The sequence below is a fragment of the Echinops telfairi genome, unplaced genomic scaffold (genome assembly GCF_000313985.2).
Source record: "Echinops telfairi isolate 266 unplaced genomic scaffold, ASM31398v2 ScPeMD7_7410;HRSCAF=8448, whole genome shotgun sequence".
In the NCBI taxonomy this organism is placed as follows: domain Eukaryota; kingdom Metazoa; phylum Chordata; class Mammalia; order Afrosoricida; family Tenrecidae; genus Echinops; species Echinops telfairi.
In genome coordinates, this window is record NW_022111310.1 from 2,688,860 (window position 1) to 2,713,608 (window position 24,749).

Sequence of the window (24,749 nt, forward strand, 5' to 3'; positions counted from 1 at the left end):
CACACACACACACACACACACACACACACACACACACACACGCACCGAAAACCAAACACACTGCCATCAAGTCAATGCTGTGGGTTTTGGAGACTGTGACTGTTGAATGGAGTAGAAAGTCCAGTCTTGCTCCCTCGGAACTGCTGGTGGTTTCCAACTGCTGACCATGTGGGTCCCAGCCCAACATGTAACCACCACTCCACCAGGACACACACACACATCTATCAGATGACGCCTCAAAAGGTTTGTGGGAAAATTCCATTATTTTAAATAAACAAACAAACAAACACATAAATAAACAAATAAATAAATTTTAATTGTGAATTGGGTAAAGAAATTTCCATGATCTCTTTATTCCATTTTTCTATTTTCAAGGCCCCCCTCCTATATGAATACCTGTATACATATCTGCATCCACAGGACATGTTACCCGGAGGGACCGACCCATCCCTGAAGAAGGAGGACATCAGGCTCAGGAAAGCTGCGTGTCCGCGAGAAAGAGGAACATCAGGGCGAGGAAATGTGCTTAAAGTCTCGATGAGTTGGAATTCCCTTGAGGACACCCAACAGTAATAAATGCATCCCCACACACACAGATGAAACTTCAAACTCCCTGCCACGGGGTTAATTCTGACTCACGGTGACCTGGCAGACGGGTGGAAATGCCCTCGTGGGTTTCCGAGACCGTTGCTCGTGCGGGAGTAGAAAGCCTCCACTTTCGTTTCGAAAGCATCAGAAGCTCAGTGTGGAATATGCAGAAGATTCCAGAAAGAGAAAGTCCCATTCCTCTATTTGAACATGGAACCCCAGTTGAGTGAAAGGCTGGGGAGCCGGAGAGCGGGGACTGTTCCCTCCGTCTGGACGCACTTCCCCTGAGAGGCCGTGGAGCAGGGTGGGTGCAGGATGTGAATGGAGAAAACCATTGAATGATATTGTTGGGGCTGCCTCCTAGAGACGATTAACAACCAAGTCCTTCTGGATTGTTCTCTATAAGCAAGGGGTTGGCTAGGCCAGGCCATTGGCTTCTTAGGACTATGTTTGAACTTTATTGTTTATGGATGGATTTCCGGGCACATGGTCTGGTCCTAGTTACTGCCTCTGTGTGAGCGATGCGGGGAGGCATGGTGTTGAGGCCTCTCTGCCGCACAGCACTCAGGCCAGCAGGCCAGTTTCAGCAGGCCCCAGCAGGACTCCCACGTGGCTGCCTATTTAGCCAGATGCATCATTTCTAGAGATGTATCCCCAAGGAAAGACATCTGAGTACCTGGATGATCCCGCAGCATGTTTCACACCAGTGACGCCTGGGAGGCATCCAGAGGGCAGCACTGGGAAGCCAGCTCTGTGATTGGTGGGCTGTAGAGCATCCAGCCCCTGGTGCTGACAGTGAGAGGCAACTTCTAATGACAGGGGTAAGTGCTGTGATGTTAAACCAACAAGAAGCCCATGACAGTCGTGGCCAATAGGAGTGAAGGAGCAGACCTGGAGAAACCTGTGTCCTGCTTCAAACACATAGAAATGCTGATACAATGAGCAGACTTGGAAAAGTACATACCAAAGTTAAAAAAAGCAACAACACCCCAAACTCACTGTCATAGAATTGATGTAGTGACCTTACAGGACAGGGTAGAACTGCACTTGTGAGTTTCTGAGACTATAACTCTTTATGGGAGTAGTAGCCCCATCTTTGCCCCATGGAGTGACTGGTGGTTTCCAACTGCTGGCCTTGCAGTTAGCTCAAGATCAACCAAACCAGGAATAAAGGAAGGTCTCGGGTGCCAATGACAGAGGGAATTGGGCGTTAAAGCACAGGGCAGGCACTAAACCAAGCAAGCCCGGGAGGGGAGGGACAGGGAGACAGGGAGGTGGAGGAGGAAGTGGAGGTAGGAGAGTGTGGGGGTGAGATCATCAGACTTGGGCCTGGTGATAGGAGGAAGCTCTGGAAGCTTGATGTAGGGAGGGGCTGCTTGCATTAAGCCGGTTGCACAAAGGGGCTGCTCCAGCTGTGTGAATCAGTAAAATCTCTGCCCCCTGGCTACCCAGGCAGGGAGCAAGACACCTTGCCATCTACCTAGGATCATGGATGGAACAAGAAGCACCAGCAAAACAAATAAACAAACAAACAAATAAATGAAACACTAGGCTTACATTGAGCAGGTGTGGGGTCTAAATTCAGTAACAACAAGACTCAAAACTTAAAAATAAATATTAAAAAGTTCTGGTACATCCAAATTCATAAAATTCCCCCATAGATGCACAACTCATTAAATATTAAAAAATGATGTGACTAGCCCTATAGCTCATAGGGAAGTTAAGTTCAGAATGAAAAAAATGATAATTTAAAACAGATTAAAGAGCCTAGAAATAGCCTCATACAGTACGGCAATTGGATATCCAAATGCAAAACTAATTGAACTTTAACCTAAATCTCATACCTTACAGACATATTAGCTTGAAACGGATCAAATACTTAAGTGCACGCTATGAAACTTTTAGCAAAAATAATAATAATGGGGAAATCTTCTGGGATCAGAATAAAGATGTCACCTTTCGGGCTGAGGTTGCCTGACCCACGCCCTGGTATTTTCAATCGCCTCCTGTGAATTTACTGTGAATTCACAGTGAATACGGGAGAGTGGGGAACTGATGCATTTGAATTATGGTGTCAGCAGAGAACACTGACAGTATCTTGAACAAATCTATCTTAGAAGCACAGCCAGAACGCTCAAGGGAGGATGGTGAGAGGCAGGGGCATGTGCTTTGGACATGCTATCAGGAGAGATCAGTCCCTGGAGAAGAACATCATGTTTGGCGAGGTTGGGGGTCAATGAAAGAGAGGAAAAGCCACCAGGAGATGGATGGACGCGGTGGCTGCAACAATGGGTTCAAATCCAACAACTGTGAGGACGTGACAGTGCAGGCAGGGTTTCATTCTGCTGGGACGTGGAGCCCGTTCGAGGTCAACCAACAACAACGAGCGTTAGCACAGCGTTCTCGGGTTTGCCACCCAAAGCACAACCCACCTAATGAACAGCTGGACTTCACCAAAATAAACGCATAGATCGGTGTGAAACTGTTAGAGGAGGAGCAAGAGACAAGCTACAGCGTAGGAGGAAATAGTTTTCAACCGGCCAAAGAAGCAGCTGAAGGACAGGTCTAGTTAGATAGAATACTTAGACAACTGTCACAACTCAACAGTAAGAAAACAAACGGTGCAGCTAGGGAATGGGCAAGGGACATGAAGAAATGTTTAATCACGGGGGATAGACAGATGGCAGGCAAACACATGAAAAGATGCTCAGCAGCACTAGCTATTGGGAAAACGCAAACAAAGACCACACGCCTATCAGATTGTGTCTAAAGTGAAAACTAGAGAAACGCCCAACAGCAGCAAGGATATGGAGAAACTGGGTCTTTTGTACGTTGCTGGTGGAGTTATACAATGGTACGGCACTTTGGGAAATGGTTTGGCTCTTTCTTTCTTTTAGTTAAAATGGAGAGCAAAGTTTATTAGTGGTTGCCAGCCGCAGGAGAGAGGGAGAGAAAAGAAGGTTAATAGTGGCGGGAAGATTGCATTGATTAAGGGTAGGTAGGGTTACACAACTAGCTGATAACTGCAATTGCTATTAAGTTGTAGACCTATAAAAAGTTGAGTTGGCACTTAGCTCCTCTTTTATTTTGATGAGGCTTTTTAATTTTCTTTGCAATTACCCTGTGCTTTATTAATTTCTCGTCCAATTAAAACAAACCTTTGTTCTATCTTAAAATCTACTGAGCTTCCTCTACATTTGGAAGTTCTGTAACTACACTGTTTATTCCCTCTGTTTACTTTGTAATTGGCTTTGTTTACAGAGTGATCTTTCTGGTTCCTTAGTTTCAGTTTTGCAGGTGTGTTTTCCTTTGGATACTTCTGCACCTGGGTTGGCTTCTGAGTGGTGTTCATGCATGTCAAACTCAGGTGGTCTACCAGGTTGGTTTTCTGCCCAAGGGCTTCCTTTAGTATGGCAAGAGTGGTCTGGTTTTTAGAAATTCTTTTATTTTCTGTTTACCTGGAAATGTCCTAATTTTGCCACTATATTTGAAGGACATTTTTGTTGGATATAAAATTCTTGGTTGACAATTTTTCTTTTTCGTCTAGAGTTTATACTTGTCATCCCATTTTCTTCTTGCATACATGGTTTCTGCTGAGAAGTCAGATTTCAGTCTTTTTGAGTCTCCTTTGTAGGTAACATTTTTGTTTTTCCTGAGCTGCTTTCAGATTTATTTTCCGTCTTTGGTTTTGGATTTTTTTATTATGACATGTCTTGGTAATTTTCTTTTGTGGGTCAGGGAGGTGGAGGGGTCTGTCCTGTCTGGGGTTTGTTGAGCATCCTCACTGCATATATTTTCCTCTTTCATGATACTAGGGACCTTTTCTTCCAATAACTGTCAACACTTTCCTCTCTGCTGTTTGTTGTCTTTTACTCTTTTGGAATTCCTATCACACTTAATGTGATGGTTACATAGTTTGGTGTCAACTTGAGACTATTAAGAGTGAAGCGGTGGAGGTTAGCCTGTCAATCAGGTCTCAGCTTGATGACCTCATTTGGAGGTGCTGTAGAGATAAATAGCTCACTGGAGGCCTGACCCACACTCTCTGCTTCGTCTTACTGTTGACAAGCCACATAAAGCTACACTGATGGAGCCAGAACCCTGGAGCTGGAGGAGCCACATGGAGACCCATGCCAACACTGAGATGCTTTCACTGCCACTAGATCCACAAGAGTTGCCACGCACTGGCCTGTGATCTTTCTGCATTCAGCGTTATTGCATGTATTGTGTGAGCTTGAAGAGGAATTTATAGACTGGTATAGGACTTTTGGGTTAATATTGGACTTATGGACTTGATTTGGACTGGGCTGGGTTTTTTTTTTTTAATATACAATTACTCTTTTATATAAAGCTCTTTCTTATACACATGAGTGTCTCTGGATTTATTTCTCTAGTCAACCCAAACTAATACACTTCAGTTACTCCTTTTAATGGTTTCCCCCTATAATTCTTAGGCTTTCTTCTTCTTTTTTCTGATTGTTTTTTGAAAAGATTAATATGTCTTCAAGCTCACTAATTTGGCCTTCTATGGACTCAATTCTAATCCTTTCTCCTTCTAATATATTATCTATTTTTTTCTTTTTTATATATTACCTATTTCTGAAATTTTAGTGTTTATATTCTAGCGTTTCTATTTTCTGCTTTTAGTGCTTTCTAATTTTTCATTTATTCAGCCAGTCAGTTCTTGTACTGATTTTCTGAATTCTTCTAAATGATGGTGTGTTCTTAAGCACTCACCACCTCTCTCTGGGTGGGTGTGATAGAGAACATAAGTTCTCTGTTTGTGTAGCTCAGTTGAGGGTGGATTTGGCAGAATATTCGCCACAGTGTATCTATGAACAGGGGGTACAGGAGTTGGTAGTGACTGGTGCCCACTGGGTGGGGCTGTTTGTGGGCACAATTGCTGTCTCACATTGGGTGGGACAAAAAAAAACAAGCAAACAAGAGAAAAATATATTAAAAAGCAGAAGGCAGTCAAACAACAGCAAGAAAAAAGATTTTAATAACTAAGAGGAAGACAAAGACAGGAAATAAAAACCAAAAAAAGAGAGAGAGAGAGAGAGAATACAATAAGCAAAGCTATGGGAGGGGACAGCAGAGAGAGCAGTAAAGGGAAAGAAGGAAAGAAGGAGAGGGGGAAGATAAATGGAAGAAAATAAATAAAAATACAGAGAGAACAAAGGATATGCAAACAAATGAAGGTGAAGAACAAAGGTAGGGGAAGACCCAGGTGGGAGAGACCTGTGGGGTGGGCGGCACCCATTATGGGTCTGTGCCCTCAGCCAGCCAAGGATGGGACGTCTGCTCCTCGTCAGAGTTCTGCCAGCCTAGACAGTGTCTGGGGCCAGGACACCCAGTTCAGAAGCAGTTCCTGCCAGCTCTGAAGGTGGCTGAGGTCTCAGTGAACTCTTATGGGCCCCCAGGGCACCTGGAGCAGTGTGGCTGGCTGTGGAAGGAGTTCTTGTCCAGCCAGGGGTGGCTGGGAACTCGGTCCTTCTTGTCTTGCTTGTCTGATGAGACAGACTGCATGCACCTCCAGACACGTGTGTGATGCACAGAGGCCAACACATGAGGGCGCTGCTCCAACCTCAGGCGGAACAAGGGGCTGTGCTGGAAGTCCGGGGCTGTCACCAGCCACTGGATAGAAAGTAAGTGTGGTGAACAAGGGAGGATTGCACCTTTCTTGTCACCAGCCACAGGTCTGCCTGTGCTGCCAGGTTCAAAATGGCGGTACTATGTTAGGCCAGCCAATAACTCAACCTCTTTGTCTTCTTTCTCGCAGCTCTTGCTCAACTTCCTCTCCCAGTTGGTATCCAATCAACGTTTCTATTCTTTCCTCTGCAGCTCATGGCTCTAGGGTTCAATGTTTCGATTGGTCTCTAGGGTCTGTGAGGAGAGTCTGGATGGTGTCTGCCGAGTGCACCATCTTCCTGAAAGTCCCCACTGGGCAGTTTTTTTCTAAAACAAAATATGTAAGCACCATACTAGCCAACCCAGCAATCACATTCTTCCCACATAAATGAAAGCTGATAGCCACACCAATGCCTGGACAAAACTGTGTGAAAATTTCCCACTGCATGATTCCACTTAGAAAATAGTCTCAAACAACAGTCCTAGCGATAGAGATAGAGATAGTGATGGCCAGGGGTTAGGGATTGGTGGGAGAGGTGAGGTAGCATGAGGTAACTATTGGGGGTGATGGAACATTTCTAGATCTTGATTGCTGCTGGTGAGATGAATCTCCACATGGGAGAAACTATGCACATACAGTGTCCATGTCCTGATGTGGATACTGTCCTCTGAGAGGGGGCAAATTGGTAGTACAGAACTTTCCTGTACTATTTTTGCAACTTCCTACAAATTAATAATTATTTCAAAATAAAAGTTGAAAAATTCAGTTGGGGGAGGGGGCAAAAAAAAGAACATCATTCCTTGGAGTAAGCTCTCTCCAGACTTTTCCATACAACACACCGGTCTTCACTCTTTCCTTGGGGGATGCCCAACCGGATCTGGGTGGAGATTTGCAGACAGTGATGTGAGCTCCAACGCCGTTCTTGAGACCAAAGAGCCCTTGGCACTCCCTCCATATCTTTGAATGTACCCATTTCCATTTCCCCAAGCCCTCTGGAAAGTTGCTCTGGGGTGCTGTTGGAGCTGACTTATCTTCCTAAGTCCAGAGTCCTGCACACGGGACTGCTGGACTTCATATTGTTGTTTGGGTGAAAGTTTATAGAGCAAACTGATTTTCCATCTGTGTTGGGCTGGGTTCTCTAGAGGGGCCCAACCAGTGACTCTTCTATGTGCATGTATTCACAAAGAGATTTAGATCAAGAATTGGCTCACCCAGTGGTAGAACTGGCTAAGTCCAGTCTGTTTCAAGTCTGTCGGTCAGACATAAGCTGGAAGCTTCGCCTGACTTATGGAACGGTAAGGGCTGATGGACAGGAAGCAGGGAGATGAAGCAGAAAGACCACAGTAGAATGAAGAAGCCCAGGTCGGTCATATGCTGATGGCTCCTGAGATCAGCAGACAACATAACAGGAGGATGGCAAACTAGATACAGGATCCAGACCTAGCTGAAGTGGGCTAGTTTCTGTACAGCACTATTCCTCACTGTAAGTAGGCCACAGCCCAAAGGAACCCTCCCTCAATTGTATCAAGGCAGTGAGGCCATGAAGGAGGTGGTCCTCTATCCTTTTCTTCCACAATTGCTTGGCTGCTTCACAGAAGATCCTACCTTGGAGTTGACCCTGTCTTATAGGGTTGCTATGAGTTGGCATTGACTCTCTCCATGGTAGTGAGTTTGGCTTTGGTTTATTCTATGTTAGATCATATTGTAGGAGAATCCTGGCCCAACCAAATGGACATAAAACCTAACTATCACCCTAGTAGCCCTGGTGGCATAGTGGTTACTCACTGGGCTGCTAACCACAAGGTCAGCAGTTCAAAACTATCAGTCTCTCCGAGGGAGAAAAACGAGGATTTCTGTTCCCTTAAAGCGTTTCAGTCTCAGAAAGCCACAGGGGACGTTTCCACCCGGTCATATGGAATGAGAAAGCCACAGGGGACGTTCCACCCGGTCACATGGAGTCACTTGTTGGAATCAACTTGACAGCAGTGAGTCTTTGTTTTTTAATCATCAGCCAACAATATTATATACAATTTGTTTCCTGACAATTGTTGCAATCCTCTCGGTGTAGTCTTCCCACTTCCTCCTTGAGTCCCCGGATTCCCCTTGACCTTCTTTCCCGCCCTTCCTGCCTTCTGAGTTTTGTTGTCTGTCTTGTAATGTTGATTGCACTGAGAAATGCATTCCTCCTTTGTGTTAATATTGACTTTACAGGCCTGTCAAAGAGTTTGGCAGAAAGTTGATCTTCAGGGGTGGGTTCAGTCGTAGGCGGAAAGGCATGGTCTCAGGCTTCCCCCAGTCTCTATCAGACCAGTGAGCCTGATTTAAAACACAAACAAACAACCTTGAATTTTATTCTACTGTTCCCCCATCTTGCCCTGTCCAGGACCTTCGATTGCGGTCCACAGCAGAGGGGTTGGTGGCGGCAGCCAGGCACCACGCAGCTCTTGTGTCTCAGGGCAGTGGAGGCTGTGGTTCACGCGCGCCACGAGTCCTTGACTTTCTTCACGCTTCTTTGCTCTGGGTGGGGAGAGATCCGTAGTCGCACCTTGGATGGCCACGTGCACGTTTTTAAGACCCCAGCTGCTACTTATCAAAGTAGGATGTAGAACAGTCTCTTTGTGGGCATATTATACCAATTGCCCTAGTCGTCCCTGGGACTGCGGTCCAAAGTCCCCAAGCTGCACGTCTATGCGGAGCAGTGCAGCTGCTCCTCTATGCTGAGACACTATTAATAATTAGCTGAGACCACAGGTAGAACCAGAACCATCTCCTGCCAACGTTCTATCGCTTGTGGATGTTGAATGGAGGCCGATCCTTGGCCCTGCCCTAGACCTTTGCACCTGGTTATCTCCAGCCTGGGCCACACTGCTGCGAGTCCATCCATGGACTCAGTCCCTGGAGAAGGCCATCATGCTTGGTGAAGTCCTAGGTGCCAGCTTCGCCCATGCGTGAGTCAGGCTTCATGCCTGTGTGTGTGATAAGTCAAGGGCTCCTGAGAACTGAAGCTGGGAGGGAAAAGGGACCAGCCTGAGGCCCCACCCAATGGGCCCAAAAGATGTATCAACATTTTTTCACAGTTCAAATGGTGGCTCAGCAGGAACCAGTCCCAACTTCCCATTCGAAACCCGCAAAAGAATCTCCTGACATGAACTTCATTATGAAAAGGGAGAAGTGAAAGAAGAAGACCGAGTCTCGTGTACTTTGGGCTTGTTGACAGGAGGGGCCAGTCCCTGGAGAGGGACATCATGCTTGGTAAAGGAGTGGCTGCAATAATGGGCTCAAACAGAAATGACTGTGAGGATGGCCCGGCCCTGGGCACTGTTTCACCCTCTTGCTGTCTTGAGCCCTCAGACGCAGGCATTCATTCCCTTACGGTGTTTGGTTATGGCTAAGAAGTTGTCATCACTTTGCTCCCTGAATGCTCTACCATAATTATGGATACCTTTGCAGCCTATGTAAATAGGTGTGTAGAAATATCCCGTCAAATCTACATAAACTATTCATGGGTATAGGCCGTCCTTCTTTCCACACTTCTTCAGCTTGCATGCCCATATGTGCATCTACTTATAGATCGCTGCTACGGCAGGGCTGTGTCTATGAGCGTATTGCCCTCTGCTGCCTTGAACTCTTGTCCTCTCACCAGTGTCTTCCTCTGCCTTCAGCCTTTTTTGCTGACTTCCCTTTTATTCTCTATTACAGTCGTAGTCGTTACTGAAGCAGACTGCCACCTTTTTCCTCCCACCCATTAGCTGGTGGGTTCAAACCGCTGGCAACCTTCTGGTAAGCAGGCAAGTGCTTAAGCATGGTACCACCACGGCTCTTGTGTAAGCCAGGTTGTTAGATGCTATTGAGTTGGTTCCAACTCGTACACAACATAAGAAAACCGTGTCTAGTCCCACACCACCCTCACCATCGTTGCCATGTTGGAGTCTGGGATTGCAGCCACTGTGTCCATCGGTTTCATTGAGGGCTTTGCCAAGGATGGTGTCCTTCTCCAGAGACCGGCCTCTCCCGACAACATGCACGAAGCATGTCAGCCACTTCTAAAGAGCACCCTGGCTGTCTTTCTTCTGAGACATTTCTGTTCGTTCTTCTGGCCGTCCACAGTGTTTTCCATAATCACCCATTGAGGTAGTTAGTTTATTGTGCCAACCTGGCCGATAAACACATGTGGGGTTAATTGAAGGGTGGAGGGATAAATGGCTCGGTGAACTTCACCTTTCTAGTTCTCGGGTCTCTTGCTTTCTGATGGTCGGACCAGGGTGCAGCTGCCTTAGCCAGTTCCCGGCTTCAGCTGGCAAGGCTCACTTCCTGCAAGACATCCCTGAGGAGAAGCCACATGGACCTACCCTGATGCAGCCCTGGGTGCTGGAGCACCCGTGTGGAGACCCCTGCCAGTGCTGAGATGCTTACACATTCACTGATTTAGCTTTCCTCCTGCAGTCGGCATTATTGCATGTGTTTTGTGAGATGGAGGAGGACTTTGTGGATTGGTGTTAATGGGTTAATGGGTTAATGTTGGACTTGTGGGCTTGGGTAGCACTGGATTAGGATGTTTTCTGGATGTGCACTTAACCTTTATATAAAACTCTCTTATACATCAGTTTCTGTGGATTTGTTTTTCTAAACTACCCAGACTAATACACCTGTCAACAGTGTGCTGAAGACGATTATCCAAACATATCGGTTCTTCTATGCCTTCCTTATTCCTTGTCTAACTGCCACATGCATGGGGGCGGGGGGGATTGAAAAGACCATGGCTTGGGTCAGGTGCACCTTAGTCCTCAAAGTGACATCCTTGCTCTTCAACAGTTTATAGAGGTCTCGGGCAGCAGATTTACCCAATCTGACACATCATTTGATATCCTGCCTGCCGCTTCCATAGCATTGATGTATAAATTCTAGTCCACACCCCCCTGCCCACCTAAGTGTTGGCTAGGTCTTTATTTTTCTTTGGCTCCATGTTCTGGAAGACCAGGTGTCTGAAGGGAAATGTGGGCGTGTCAACGAGAAGGAAGAAAGAAAGGTCTGCTTGCCTTCAGCTTCTCAGCAGCGTCTTCTATCTGGGCTATGTTGTCAACTTCTTGTTGCGTCTTGGTTGCTAACTGCTTCAAACAGTCTTGGGTGAGTTTCTGTATGTGAGGAAGTAGGAGACGTCTCAGGACTGTCACCGGGAGGAAACAAGGCACCCCAAACCACCATCTCCTCTCTCCCCACAGCTTTTCCTGCTTGCAGAAGGTGACATAACTTGTCCAAAGTCACATGACCAATGGGGGGGGGCAGGGGGCCTGGGCCCCTCTGGTCTTCAGAGGGCACACCAGGTCTTTGTCAGATCTCCATGCCACTCCATTGGTGGTCCTGCTTTGTTTGGGCTCGGAACACATTCTGCGTGTGGCCCGCTTTTCTAGCCCCTCAAATAGGAAGCGAAGGCTTGGAGACAGGGGGAGAGCATGCACTTACTGAGGGTGAACTGAGCACCTGCTTCCAGAAGCTGCCCTCGAGAAGTGCTATTCCAGGGGTACTGTGACCCTCTGGCTCGGACTGGGGCTCAGAAGACATTTGAGTGACAGGTCTGTAGAGCTGATGCTCCCCTCACCTCTCATCTGAAATGGCCCCCACCCAATCTGTGCCTTTACAACTTTCCCGGGAGCCTGCCTGTCCCTAGCCCTCACACTCTTTTCTCTGGCTCCCGGCCCGTGCCTGGGCTCCCGCATGGCAGTACTTACCACACTCGATAGTCTTGGCCTATTCCCTGCCATGAGCCAGGGGAACGGCTCCTCTAGGGCAGGAGACAATTGAAACCACCTTTCATTCTTGTTGATAGTGTTTGCTCAGAGTGTGCCAAATACATGTTTGGTGACTAAATGAAGGGCTGATGGGTGGGTAGATAGGCAGGTGTATGGATGTAATAATGGGTCCCCATAGATGGTGGATTGATGCGTGGGCAAATGGGGGAATGGGAGAGACCCCAAGTCTTAACTCTAGAAGACAGTCTTGTTGCCTCTTCATAAGCGTTCCAGGGGGAGCTATTATTACAGCCATTTTACAGGTAAGAAAATCAAGGCTCTGGACACAGAGGCAGGATGCACAAGACTGCCTGCACCCAGGCTCATTCTACCTTTGAGCTCTAAGATGGTTACCGTGTGGTGCCCTCAGTCTGCCACCACGCAGGGGAGAGATCATCCTGGGTCTGGGTTCATCTTTTGGAAAGTGGAAGTAGTAGAATCAATGTCTGTCAGGGACGTACGCTATGTATTGGGCTGCTAACTGCAAGGCCCGCAGTTCGAACCCACCAGCCACTCCATGAGAGTAAGATGAGGCTTCCTACTTCCATAAAGGTTTACAGTCTAGGAAGCCCACAGGGGCAGTTCTACCTTATCCTACAGGGTCGCTATGAACCGTCATCCATTGGACAGTGGTGAATTGGGTTAGAGATTGGGGTCCCTGCCTAGCCCAACCTGAAGCACAGAGAGAGAGAGAGAGAAGAGAAGAGAAGAGAAGAGAGACCAGAGTTCTGGCCACTAGTATTAGGATTACAATTGGGAGAGGGGGTTCCAGGGGAGAATGGGCCAGTGGGAGCAACCCAGTGTGTGAAGTTCTGTGTTCAAAGCCTGCCTCTGCCTCCCAGCCTTAGTTTTGAATGCATACAATGGCTCCATTCACCAATGAGGGAGTTGGGGGCGGGGAGGGACTGGGGGGGAAGGGAAAAGGAGGGGAGGGGGAGGGAGAAGTGAGGGAGGGGGAGGGAGAATTGGCATTGAGAGAGGAGGGTGGTGCTGAGCTGACTGGCCCATTAAGCCTGCAGCCCACAGTCACTTTCTGTGAACTTCAGGTAAAAAAAACCACCCGCAGATGTTTCCCTGTGGCTTCCGGGGGCTACATGCGCTTTTCCCGCTGGGTGGGAGTGCCTAACATGGTGAAAAGGTGAATTTTCTTCCGGCCCAGGGCAGTATAAGGGGCCAGGCTTGGTGGATGAGGTTTTATTTTCATGTATATTTTAAGTCTGGGTAACAGAAGCCTGGTGCTGCAGTTCCCACCGAGGCCTGAGGCCTAACAGATGGCAGGGGGTCACTTGCCCTTTGCTGCGCCCACCTGTGTCTCGTGAACCACAAAGACACCTCGTTGACCTCTGGGCACCATGGGAACTGACCGGTAGGGACAGTAAACCCGGCACGCTCCCTCCCTCCCACCTGTTCCGTCCCCACGCGGCCCCCTCCACGCCCCCAGCCCCACCTGCACGTGCGCCGCCTCCTCCGGCGCCAGACCGACCGGGTGGCCGCGGTGCGCGCCCAGCACGGGGCACAGCGCGCACACGCAGCGTTGGCAGCGGCGGCAGAAGAGCTCAACCTCGCGGTCGCCGTGCTCCGGGCAGCGCCAGCCACGCGCCCCCTCGGGCTCGGCGGCCCCCGGCCTCCCGGGTGTCTCGCTGGTCGCCTCGGCGGCCGCCATTCGGACTGGATGAGGCTGGGTGGGGCTGCGGCCGGGAGTGGAAACGGCGCGGGGCGGGGCGGCCCGGGCTGAAGGGAGTGAAGGGTAGCATCTTCCTGCCAAGTTCGCTGGGGCGCGGTCTAGCGGGTCCTCGCGGTCAGCCAGGAGGTGGTCTCCGCGGAAGGGGGTGCACCGGGGTGTGGTGGTGGTGGAGGGGAGCGTCTCGCCCATTGCGCGCCTTTATTCTGCTTAGTGTTCCCCCTAGTACTGCGAGCTCAAAACACAGCCACTTGGTCAAGGTTGACAGGGAGCAGCCGGCTGAGGCTGTCTCTGGGGGTGTGCCCTGCCCACCTTTGACCCGCTCTTTCCCCAGGAGAGAACCATGCCCCCGACTTGTAAGAAAACGGGCTGCTGTCCAGCTCACTCCACGCCTGGCGACCCCCGTGCATCAGAGTAGAGCTGTGCGCCAAAGGCTTTTCGATGGCGGCTGTCTAGGGGAGGTAGGGCGCCAGGCCTTTTTTGGAGGTGCCTCTGGGTGGACTTGAACCTATGGAGTAGCAGCCGCGCAGTTCAATCGTTTGCACCACTCGGACTCCTGGGAGTTGGAAACTCCGAGGAGACGACGAGTTGTTGTCCATGCAGGAGGAAAGGTTTGGAGGAGACTGATTGCACAACGCAAGGAGCGCCATCAGAGCCCGCAGATTGTCCGCCGGGCGTTTGCCCAGTGGTCCGTCTGCGTATATTCTCAACAGCAAAAGCCAACAGAACTGCTCGCAGAGCCGCTGCTCCCAGACCAAAGGCCCAGCTCTCCATACAAGGCTCTTTAACTTAGCCTTCTCTCTCTGTTCTACCCTTGGCTGCTAACGCAGAGGTCAGTGGTTCAAATGCCCAGCCACTCTGCAGAGAGAGAGAGGGACAAAGAGATGCTCGATCTGCCCCTGTAAGGATTACAGCCTTGGAAGATAAGTAAAGTGAACATTTATAAAAAAGAGAGGGCAGGTTCACAGCCTTAACAAAACAACCCTCCTGACTCCTCACCCACCAGTCTTAAACATTGGTCTGCCGGGCTGTGAGCGGAGGCACAGTAAAAGGGAAACTGGCTTGGATTCTTCTCACATTCTAGTTACAAACAAAAACAAAAACTGCAGCCTTAGAGAACCCCTATGGCAGCGGTTCTCAACCTGTGGGTCACGACCCCTTTGGGGGTGAAACGACCCTTTCACAGGGGTCGCCCGATTCATAACAGTAGCAAGATGACTGTGATGAAGTAGCAATGAAAATAATGGTATGGTTGGGGGATCCCCACCACATGAGGAACTGTATGAAAGGGTCTCAGCTTGAGGAAGGTTGAGAACCCCGGCGCCGTGGGGTAGTTCTACCCTGTCCTTCAAGACCACAGTTGAAATTGGCTCGCGACAGCTGGTTTGCACGATTGCCATCAAACTGATGCCGACTCTTGCTGCTGCTGTTAAGTGGGTGTCACCAAGCCATCCCCGTGCACAGTGACCCTCCGTCCAGCCCAGTCCTGCACCAGCCTCATATTTGTGCTATGCTTGAGCCCCTAGTGGCAGCCGTGGATCAATCCATCTCACTGAGGGGCCTCCTCTTCCGCTGCCCCTCTACTTTACCAAGCGTGACACCCTTCTCGGGGACTGGTCTCTCCTGACGACATGTCCAAAGTACGTGCGGCAAGTCTCGCCATCGTTGCCTCTAAGAAGCACTCTGCCGATATTTCTTCCAAGACAGACTTGCTCATGCTCTTAGTGGTCTATGGTACGTTCACTATTCGTTGCCAGCACCACAGTTCAAATGCAGTATTCTTTCCTGTCTTCTTTACCGAATGTACGACTCTCACATGCAGATGAGGTGATTGAAAATATCAGGGCTTGGGGTCAGGTGTACCTCAGTCCTCGAAATAACATCTTTGCTTTTCGACACTTTTAAGAGGTTTTGTGCAGCGGATCTACGCAATGCCATGCGTGCTTTGCTCTCCTGACTGCTGTTTCCATGAGCATGGATAGTGGATCCAAGCATGTGAAATCCTGGACAGCGTCAGCCTTTCCTCCGTTTATCAGGATCTGTCTTCTTTACGTTGAGTTGTATGCTATCCATACTGAAGGCTCCAGTCCTTGATCTTCATCGGCAAGGGTTTCAGGTCCTCCTCACTTCCAGCAAGGTTGTGTCACCTGCATATCGCAGGCTGTTAATAAGCCTCTCATTCAGTCCTGCTGCCACATTCTTCATATAATCCAGCTTCTCTGATGATTTGCTCAGCGTACAGGTTGAGTAAGTATATGGTGAGAGGATACAACCTTGATGAACATGTTTCCCAATTCTAAACCCTGCAGTGTTCCCCTGTTGTTCCCACATCGGCCTCTTGATCCATGTACACGTTCCAAAAGCACAATCAAGTGTTTTGGAATTCCCATTCTTCTCAAAGCTATCCATCGTTTGTTATGACCCGTATAGTTCAGCGCCTTTGCGTAGTCAAAAAAACTCAAGTACAGTAAACATCTTTCTGGTATTTGCTACTTTCTGGTATTCTAGATTTCACCCGGTTAGGCTCATAAATTTGAATAATAATTCTATTTATTGGATTTTCTTGTGTGGGGATAGAAATTATCCTATCGCAGAGAGCATCATACTTCACGATAGACCTTAAAATGTGTTTTTTGACCATGACTGAACCCCTGTTCCTCTCGATATGTTATTCTGGCATAGTAAACCATATGCAGCTGATACCAAGGGCTTACATGGAGAGCAAATGTTTTGAGAATGATGAGGGCCACGGATGTACAAATGTGCTTGACACAATGGATGGATGTATGGATTGTGATCAAAGTTGTATGAGCCCCCAATAAAATGACTTAAAAAAACAACTATATGCCTTTCTGATCAGAATGGCCAATACCAGTTCATTGCAGCACTCTAGTACCTAGAATACCAATCTTTATGTTCCATTTCATTTCTGACAACTTCCAATTTTCCTAGATTCATACTTTGTCCATTTCAAGTTCCAATTATTAATGGGGGTTGACAGCCATTTCTTCTCATTTTGAGTCGTGCCCCAGGGTCACACGGAGGCCCAAAGGCTTTCCTCTCTCTGTCATTGTGGTCGATCCTACGGTGCAAAAACAGCTCTTCCTCAGTTGTACTTTCTGATCTGAGGGGCTCGTCTTCTGGCACTACCTGACAATGTCCTGCTTCTCTTCCTGAGGTTTCCAGTAACTGACCATGTGTTGGTGCTGCCCAGAGGGTTTTCAGTGGCCGATTTCTCTGAAGTGGACCACCTATTCTTACTTCCTTGACTGTTCTAGTCTGGAAGCACTGCTGGAACATGTTCGCCTTGGGTGACCCTGGTATGGGACGTACCAGTGACATAGCATCCACCATCACAGCAACACCAAGCCAGCACAGTATGACAAGTTGACTGCGAAGTGGTGGCTCCGGTTCATAGTGACCGCATAAAACAGAGTAGAACAGCCCCACAGGGCAATCAGCTGTACCCTATCTGGAAGCAGGCTGCCTCATCTTTCTCCCACAGAGCGGCCGGGTGAGTTTGAACTGATGACCTTTTGGTGAGCAGCTGATTGGTGACACCAATTAGGAACCATGTTTGTCTCATATCCCTGCGTGATGTCTGGCCCAAACAGTAGATGTTTAATTAGCATTTGTGGTACAATCAAGAAAAAGAGAGCTTCCATAGAATAAAACTTCTATCCAGCTTTTATTATTTGTTCCATTCTTTCCATTGCACTATTCCACAACATTTATTTTCACTTTCATTATTCTCATTTTGTGTTTACAAAGGTAAATTGTCAGAAACAATGGCAGAGCAATCATTTAAACAATTCAGGCACAGTTTCATATTAGAAGCAAAAATCAATCTTGGGCTGTTTCTCTCATGACAGAATCTCAACCTTTGTCCCAGGAAGAACAATGACTTTTGAGCCAACGTAGAGACTGGGCCACCTCCATCACCACCACAAAGCTCATCTCCAAATGGGCCCTCCTTCTCGGAAAGGTCCTGGGGCAACAGCCCAGTGCTTTCCAAAGGGGCGAGTGCCCCTCTGCCATTGGCTGGGCCCTGCTGGCTCTCGGCAAGTCCCAGTCCAGCAGCAAGAACAGAAACAAAAATTTAATTAAAAAAGGGAAAAAAGCGCTTAAAAAAATATCTGGTAAAAATTACCTATCCCTCTCCCTGGCTGAGAAATAATTTAAATAATTTATTCTAGATACAAAAAGAAAGAAAGAAAGAAATGTTTGTTCAAAGACACCTCTTTAAGCATGAGGTCTGGGTCCCTCAGAGGCAGGGGGCTAGAGAAGGGGTGGCACAGAGGAGGGGTGCTGAATTCAAAGCTCTCCAACTCTGCTCCCCTGCAGCCAGGAATCCCCAGCCCGGGTGTTTCTTCACGGCTCCATGGCTAGGTCTTGGCTCTGGGCCTGGATAATGAGCCCCTGCAGCAGAGCAGAGGTGGGGCAACTTTGTAAACCATGAAGTGCTGGCCACAAACGTGGAGGAGTAGCTCCATCCAGTGGAGCTCGGCTTCCCTGATAGGCCTGGAATCTGGCCTTTTCCTCCAGAGCATAATAAGGCAAGCTTGGCTGGGGCCTCAGGCCAGAGCAAGCCCCAGTGCCTGAGTGAACGGAAGACAAGAAAAGGAGCCAGAATGTGGGCGCCTGATGGATGCAGACAGACAGGGGAACCAGCCATGGTGAGGAAGCGGACACACAGGAGAGCAAATGTTTTGAGAATGATGAGGGTTGGGGACAACACTTCTTGACTTTTTAGGGACCTCATACCAGGACTTAAAGGATGTGGGTTGAGTCCTGGCTCTCTGGAGACTTTGGCATCCCTCAGCCCCTGTTTGGGGCCTATTGTCCTTGTTTTACTACAGAGGACTGGTCCCGGGTCCTCACTGCATCGAAGAGTCACCTGGGAAGCGTTATAAATAGACAGATGCATGCCCAGGTTTGATCCAAGAATCAGATTTCGTTGTTCTGGGGCAAGGCCTGAGCACGTGAACTTTCTCAACACCCCCAAGGTGACAGAAATGGACAAAGCAAACCCCAAACCAAACCTGCTGCTGTGGAATTTATTCCAACACACAGAGACCCTCCAGGACAGTCGAGCGGCCCCACAGAGTTTCCGAGGCTGTGGATCTTTCTGGCCACATCTTCCCCCAGAGGAGCTGATGGTGGGTTTGCAGTGCAGACCTGTTGGTTAAGCAGTGGAGTGCTTCACCTTTGCGTGACCACAGGGCCTGCTCTAACATACTGCCCCCCCGCACAATGGGGGGCACTCATGGTCTGCCTTTCTTGGGGAAGGAGGGACGAGGTGGACTCCCAGACACCCGCAGTCTTTTTCTGGGCTCTTGGGTTCAGAGAGAACCTTAGAACTGGGCTCCGAGCAGATTCACAAGGGAGGACCTGAACTCCTGAAGTCGCAAGGCCAGGAAGGGAGCGTCTCAGCTATCTAGTCCTGCCTCCTGGCCCAAGGCAGCTACCCCTCTGCAGAAGCTTTCCTGGGTGTGGCGAGAGCTTCCCTTGCTTCTAGTATTGGGTGGGGTGGGAGGGGAACGCTCTTCTGTTAACTTGGGTGGAACCCATTTGTCGGACACCTCTCTGGTGTGGTGTCCCCACGCACATAAGGGAGATGATTTACCCACCTCTGGCTGATTCTGGTTGAAGAGAGGATTGGTTTGACGCTCAGGTCTGTGGTCTACACTGGGCTAACTCTTGATTCGTTCCCCTAAGGCGCAACTCTCTCAGCCCCTCTGTCTTGTCTCAGCGGCAAACCCACACCATCACCCCATGGGGGGCCAAAGCCAAGGTTTCAGTAGATTCTGTTGAAGACAGCGGGCTCAAAGTCCCCCCACCCCCACCCCCCAGGCCTTGATCGGGTGGGGAAATTGAGACGAGAGGGGGACGGGGCTTTCCGACGGTCACTGAGCTAAGCCTGAACCAGAGCCTGCCTGCCCAGTAAGTAGGCTGAGAATTGCACCAGCCCCGAAGCTGCAGACAGACACACAGACAGACTAGGAGACGAGAACCTCAAATATTCTGGCGATGGAGTCACTTGCCCTTCCTTTTCTGGGGCTCAGTTTCCCCACCTGTAAAATGGGGAGTTGAACCCGATGACTGATTTCCAAACTTCCATTCCTTTCTCTTACTAGCCGTATCGCGTTTTCCCTAGAAGAAAAGGAGCTCGGCCCATACGTTCTACCAGGTTCTTTCCCCTTCAGAAGGGGCAGCTCGTCTTCGGCTCTTAAAAACAGACTTAAACAGAAAGTGAGGTGTCATCTAAAACCAGTCGATTTGGAAACTTCTTGCAGGAGACGGCAGATAGAAAAGCGGCACCAGGTCCCACTGGAGTCTCATGACTGAGAGTCCTTTTCTGGTATCAAATATAGAATAGTGGTTGTTCTCGGGGGGTGGGGGGGCCTTGCGGCTTGGTGCTGCACCACCCCGTGGGGTGGCACGGTGTCCCTGAGGGCGAGGAGGGCAGAGGCCCCTGCTCAGAACCTCCCTGAGTCCCTCTGCAAGTTTTTCATCTCCAGCTCCAACTGCTTGGCCTGCACCTCGCGCTGGGTCAGCAGCTCCCGCAGCCGCCGGATCTCTTCCTGTTGCCGGTAGAACATCTGTAGCAGCTGGGAAAGCAAAGGACAGAGGCAAGGTTACCTGGGACCAAGGGAGCAGAACACCAACAGAGAGGCCAAAATGTGACTGCCTTTTTAACTCAAAATCAAGAGGTGATCAGGTAGGTGTGGCTAAAGCCCTGAGCACAGACCTTGGATAACAATCTTGTTTCTTCCCACCCAAGACAGGAAATTCGAAAATACCGAGACGTTTCTGCTATCGTTTACATCCTTGGATTATTCCCCCATGGGATGGAGGAAGGGAAACTTGGTCTTGAAGTCTGGAGGATGGAGCTGTGGCAGCACCCCAAAGGCTGTGAGACCCTGGGGCTAAGTTACTTACCCTCTGAGCTTCTATTTCCTCTTCTGGGAACCCAGGGTCAGGCAGCATTGTTGTAACAGCTACTAAGTGTTGAGTGTTTTGCTACGGACTGTCATCTTCCTCTTGGGTGTCCAGGACACCCCTTCGAGGGTCGCGGTGTTGGGAGCCCCATGGACCACTGGGAGAAACGCTTACTGAGGCCTACAGCCCTAGTGGCACCGTGAGTTAAGTGCTGTGTGGCTCAAACCCACCAGTCTGCTCCCATAAAGACTTGCAGTCTCAGAAGTCCTCGGGAGCAGCTCTCCTCGGGCGAACAGGGTCGCTGTGGTGGGGGATCCATGGCAGCGGGTTTTACAGCCAGCCAGCCCCAGGGTGTGAGGCTGTGGTTGGGAAGTCCTTAGCAGAGCTCAGGCCGGAAGCCTTCCGTGAGAGGCTGGGCCTTATGCTTTCAGCTACTGTAGCTAACCCTGTGAGAACTGGAACGTGCCAGGCGGCCTTGCTTTCCGGGTCTCACAGGTTTCCCTCCTTTCACAGGGAGCGCTCTTACCCTTCTTTCTAGCACTCTATGTAGTGCAGAGGAGCCCTGGTGGTGTGATGTTAGGCCCTGGGCTGTTAATCAGAAGATCAACAGTCTGAAGCCGACAGTCTCTCCTCAAGAGGGAGATGAGGCTTTCTGGCCCTGTAAAGAGTTACAGTCTTGGAACTCCACAGGGGCAGTTCTACTCTGTCCTAGTGGGTCGTTGATCAACTGGATGGTGGAGAATTTGAGTTTCGTCTTTTCTCTCCACAGTGGGAACATCTTTGTTTTCCTTCTCTGATGGGGTTGCACCTGACTCGAGATTGGTGTGTACGGATTTCCCGGTGGAAGCTGACTGGTAAGGACTCAACCAACTCCCTGCAAATTACATGTGGAGAATCCTGTGCTCACCATCCTTTTGGAAACAGGATTTTTGTCACGAGAAGGGGCCAGATCGGTGTGGGGTGTGTTTAAGTTAATCCCCTTTGAGATAAAGAAAGAGGTCAGCAGAGGTGGGGGAGAAAGACCGCGGGAGGAACATGGCCCTTCTCCCAGAGCCAGTGCCCCTGTGCAGACCTCTAGCCTCCTAAACTGCCCGAGGAGAACGGTCTATTTGTTATCGCCTCCCCTTGTGGCATTTTCCCCACAGCACCACTGGCTAACTAAAGCTGTGGAGAGAACTCAATGAGACCATCTATTCTAAGTGTCTAACACAGGATCTGGCACACAGTAGGCACTTAACAAATGTTGATGTGGAAGGCAGAGAAGCTCCAGAGTGCCAGAAGGACAACAACAACTTCAACAACATTAACAACATCGTCAACATCAATGACATTAACAACATCAATATCAACATCAACAACATCAACATCATCAACATCAACATCAATATCAACATTAACAACATCAATATCAACACCAATGACATTAACATTAACAACATTGACAACAACTTCAATATCAACACCAACAACATCAACATCAATACCATCATCGACAACATCAGCTGCCTGTAACACCTCTCAGGCCAAACCCTCTCATTTCAGCAGCAGCAGCCAAGGAGTCGACCCGGATGTGTCTGAGCAGAGCTGTGCTTCACAGGGTTTTCCATGGCTGATTTTTCAGAAGTAGATCTCCAGGTCTTTCTCCCGCGGCACTCTAGGTGGACTTAAACCTCTAAACTTTCAATTAGCTGCTGAGGGAGTCACCCGTGTGCTGTGCCCAGGGACTCTCTCTTCACGGGACTGGTGGGGAATGAAGCCGCCACCTTGGCACTGCTCGCTGAACCAGACTAGGCCGCATTGCTCACCCTCACTTTCACCTTCTTGGCTCTCTCTCATGATGCCCACCCCCCAGAGGCCCCCCCAGTCAGCCCTGTGCAGGCCCCACCTCGTTCTCCGTCTTTGGTGGGGGGCATTCGAAAACGTCGAAGCCGTTTGTGAACCAGCGTTTCTTCTCCTCGGGCAGCCTGTGCTCTGCTGCCCAGCGTGGGGCCCTCTCCCCGAGCAGAAAGGAAGGCCTCCGGGCAGCCTCTGGAGATGGAGGCGAGGCTGGGGCTGCTGTGTTGGAATTGGAGAGGGGACTCTCTGGAGGCCGTGGCTTGGGGCTCAGCAGCTCAGAGCCCGGCCTGAGGGACACCAGGAGCGGTTCTGGGGAGGAAGCAAGGCATTGTCAGGACTGAACACCCATGGACAGACAGCTGGGGGTGTGGGGCACTGACACGCAGAGCCAGGCAGAAGCACCCGCAGACACACAAACCAGGCTCATCAGCACAACCCACACTGAAGCCAGTACTGGAAGCCCCCGACAGCCCCCACACTGCACTCAGCCACCTACCACGTCCACTCATCTCCGCCCACCCCCACCCCAGGTGAGGAGCTGGAGCCTGAGAGAGGGGCAAGGCTGAAGGCTCCGACAGAAGTGGGATGCATTCACACCCCAGAAAGAGGCTCTTCCTTTCCCCTGGGCCCCTCAGCCACTGGGTCGTGAAGGGAATGGGGTTGAGGAGGGCCATGTCAATCACTGGGGAGTGGGCAGATGGCAATGACCCTCCTTCCCTCATGGGCAGGGCAGGGCAGAAGAGCCATGGGTGCAGGGTGCGGACTGCTGTCTAGAGGGTCTCTCGGGTCAGGAATAATGGGGCTGGGGGCTGCTTGAAGGAAGGCTCTGGCTGAGACTATCGCACCATCCTGCCCAGCCCAGAGTTTAAAGAAGTCCCCACAAGGCAGTGCCTTTGAGCTGGGTTTTCTGGGCGACAACAGCACCAGCCTCTCTGGACCTGTATGTGACCACCTCCAGCTCCCAGGCAGACTATCAGAGTTATGAAAGAATCAGACCCTCTAGCTACCCAGGGCTAACAGGCCTCCCATGCCCCCCACTGGGGACCCCATGTCCCCCACTGGGTATCCCATACCACATTTGTCTAAGGCCTGGTCTCTGCTCTCCTCACCTCTGTTTATCCCGCTGAGCCACTCCTGAGCGGTCAGAGAGGGCTGAGTCCCCGCTGTCGGCGGGTAGATGTCCTCTTGGAAGGATTCCGACTGCAGAAGTCAGGACAGCACAAGAGGTGGGGAGGGGAGGGGTTGCCCAGTTGAGAGGGGTCCTTGAGAGCCGGGAGTCTAGTCTCTCCCACCCGCTGCTGAGGTGAGACCCAGGACTCTTGGATCCCTGACCTCCCCCTCTGGGCAGTGGCCACTGACCTCTCTATGGCGGACCCGCACCCCTGGCCCTGCTTTTCCCCAGACGGCCCCACTGCCCTTACCCGCCGGGGCACAATCATGGAGACAGGCTCGATGAGACTTTTGGTCGTAATCAGCTTGTAGAAGCGGAAGATCTCGCAGGAGGACACATCGAGACCTCTCTTTGGCATGACACCTGGGGGCAGATGGCCCAGAGGGACGTGAGGTTACAGGCTAGGCTGTGGCCGCAGGGTCCCAGGGTGAGTTGAAACACCAGACCATACATCTGAAGGTCAGCAGAACTCCCCTCTCCCCCTCCACCGCCCCACCCCACCCCTACTTGCCTGCTCTCAGCAAACAGTGATCAAAATACTTCTGCTGGGCCGGGCCAGGCCCAGAGCCCAGGAAACAGAATGGAAACAAGCAGACCAGTCCCCACGTCAAGGCCTGGAATCAGTCTCGTAGACCTCTACCATGCTGCTGGGTGCCATAGTAACCCCATGTGACTGAGGAGAACTGCCCATAGAAATTGGGGTTCTAGTCCACCGGCCACTCCATCAAAGAAAGGTGTGGAGATCTTTCCTCTAGATGACCGTCGTGGAAACACTTTGGGGCAGGTTCAGGCTCTCCTGTAGGGGCACTCTGAGCCAGAATTGACTTCCCGGCCAAGGGGAGTCTTCAGAGGCAGGTTGGACCGTCAGATTTTGGGTGGCAGCGGAACACTTAACTGCCTGCGCCACCAGGGCTCCTGCTCTGCGTAGGGTTCCCCAACTCCAGTCCCACAGTCCTCTGAGCCCACCCACTCCAAACCAGACTCACTGCTGCCACCCTATAGGACAGGGTCAAACTGCCCCTGTGAGTTTCTGAGACGGTACCTTTTGAGGGGAGCCTCCCCATCTCTCTCCCAAAGAGCTATGTCCTCCCAAGGTTCCAAACTGCGGACCCT

At 50.2% G+C, this 24,749-nt stretch overlaps 2 protein-coding genes across 4 annotated transcripts in view; both read right to left on the reverse strand.

The window, feature by feature from the left end:
* Positions 1-13,669, reverse strand: part of TRIM14 (tripartite motif containing 14) — a 32,851-nt gene extending 19,182 nt beyond the window's left edge. The window contains exons 1-2 of the mRNA XM_004711079.3: positions 13,454-13,669; positions 11,257-11,352 (exon numbers count right to left, since the gene is read on the reverse strand). Of these exons, the coding sequence (XP_004711136.2) occupies positions 11,257-11,352; positions 13,454-13,669 (312 nt within the window). The remainder of the gene's footprint in view (positions 1-11,256; positions 11,353-13,453) is intronic.
* Positions 13,670-17,351: 3,682 nt separating this feature from the next.
* Positions 17,352-24,749, reverse strand: part of CORO2A (coronin 2A) — a 70,967-nt gene continuing 63,569 nt past the window's right edge. For all 3 annotated transcript variants that reach the window (XM_004711078.2, XM_045296646.1, XM_045296647.1), the window contains 4 exons: positions 23,887-23,999; positions 23,575-23,665; positions 22,515-22,774; positions 17,352-20,298 (listed from right to left, as the gene is read on the reverse strand). In XM_004711078.2, coding sequence (XP_004711135.1) covers positions 20,167-20,298; positions 22,515-22,774; positions 23,575-23,665; positions 23,887-23,999 — 596 coding nt within the window. In that variant the 3' untranslated portion in view covers positions 17,352-20,166. The remainder of the gene's footprint in view (positions 20,299-22,514; positions 22,775-23,574; positions 23,666-23,886; positions 24,000-24,749) is intronic.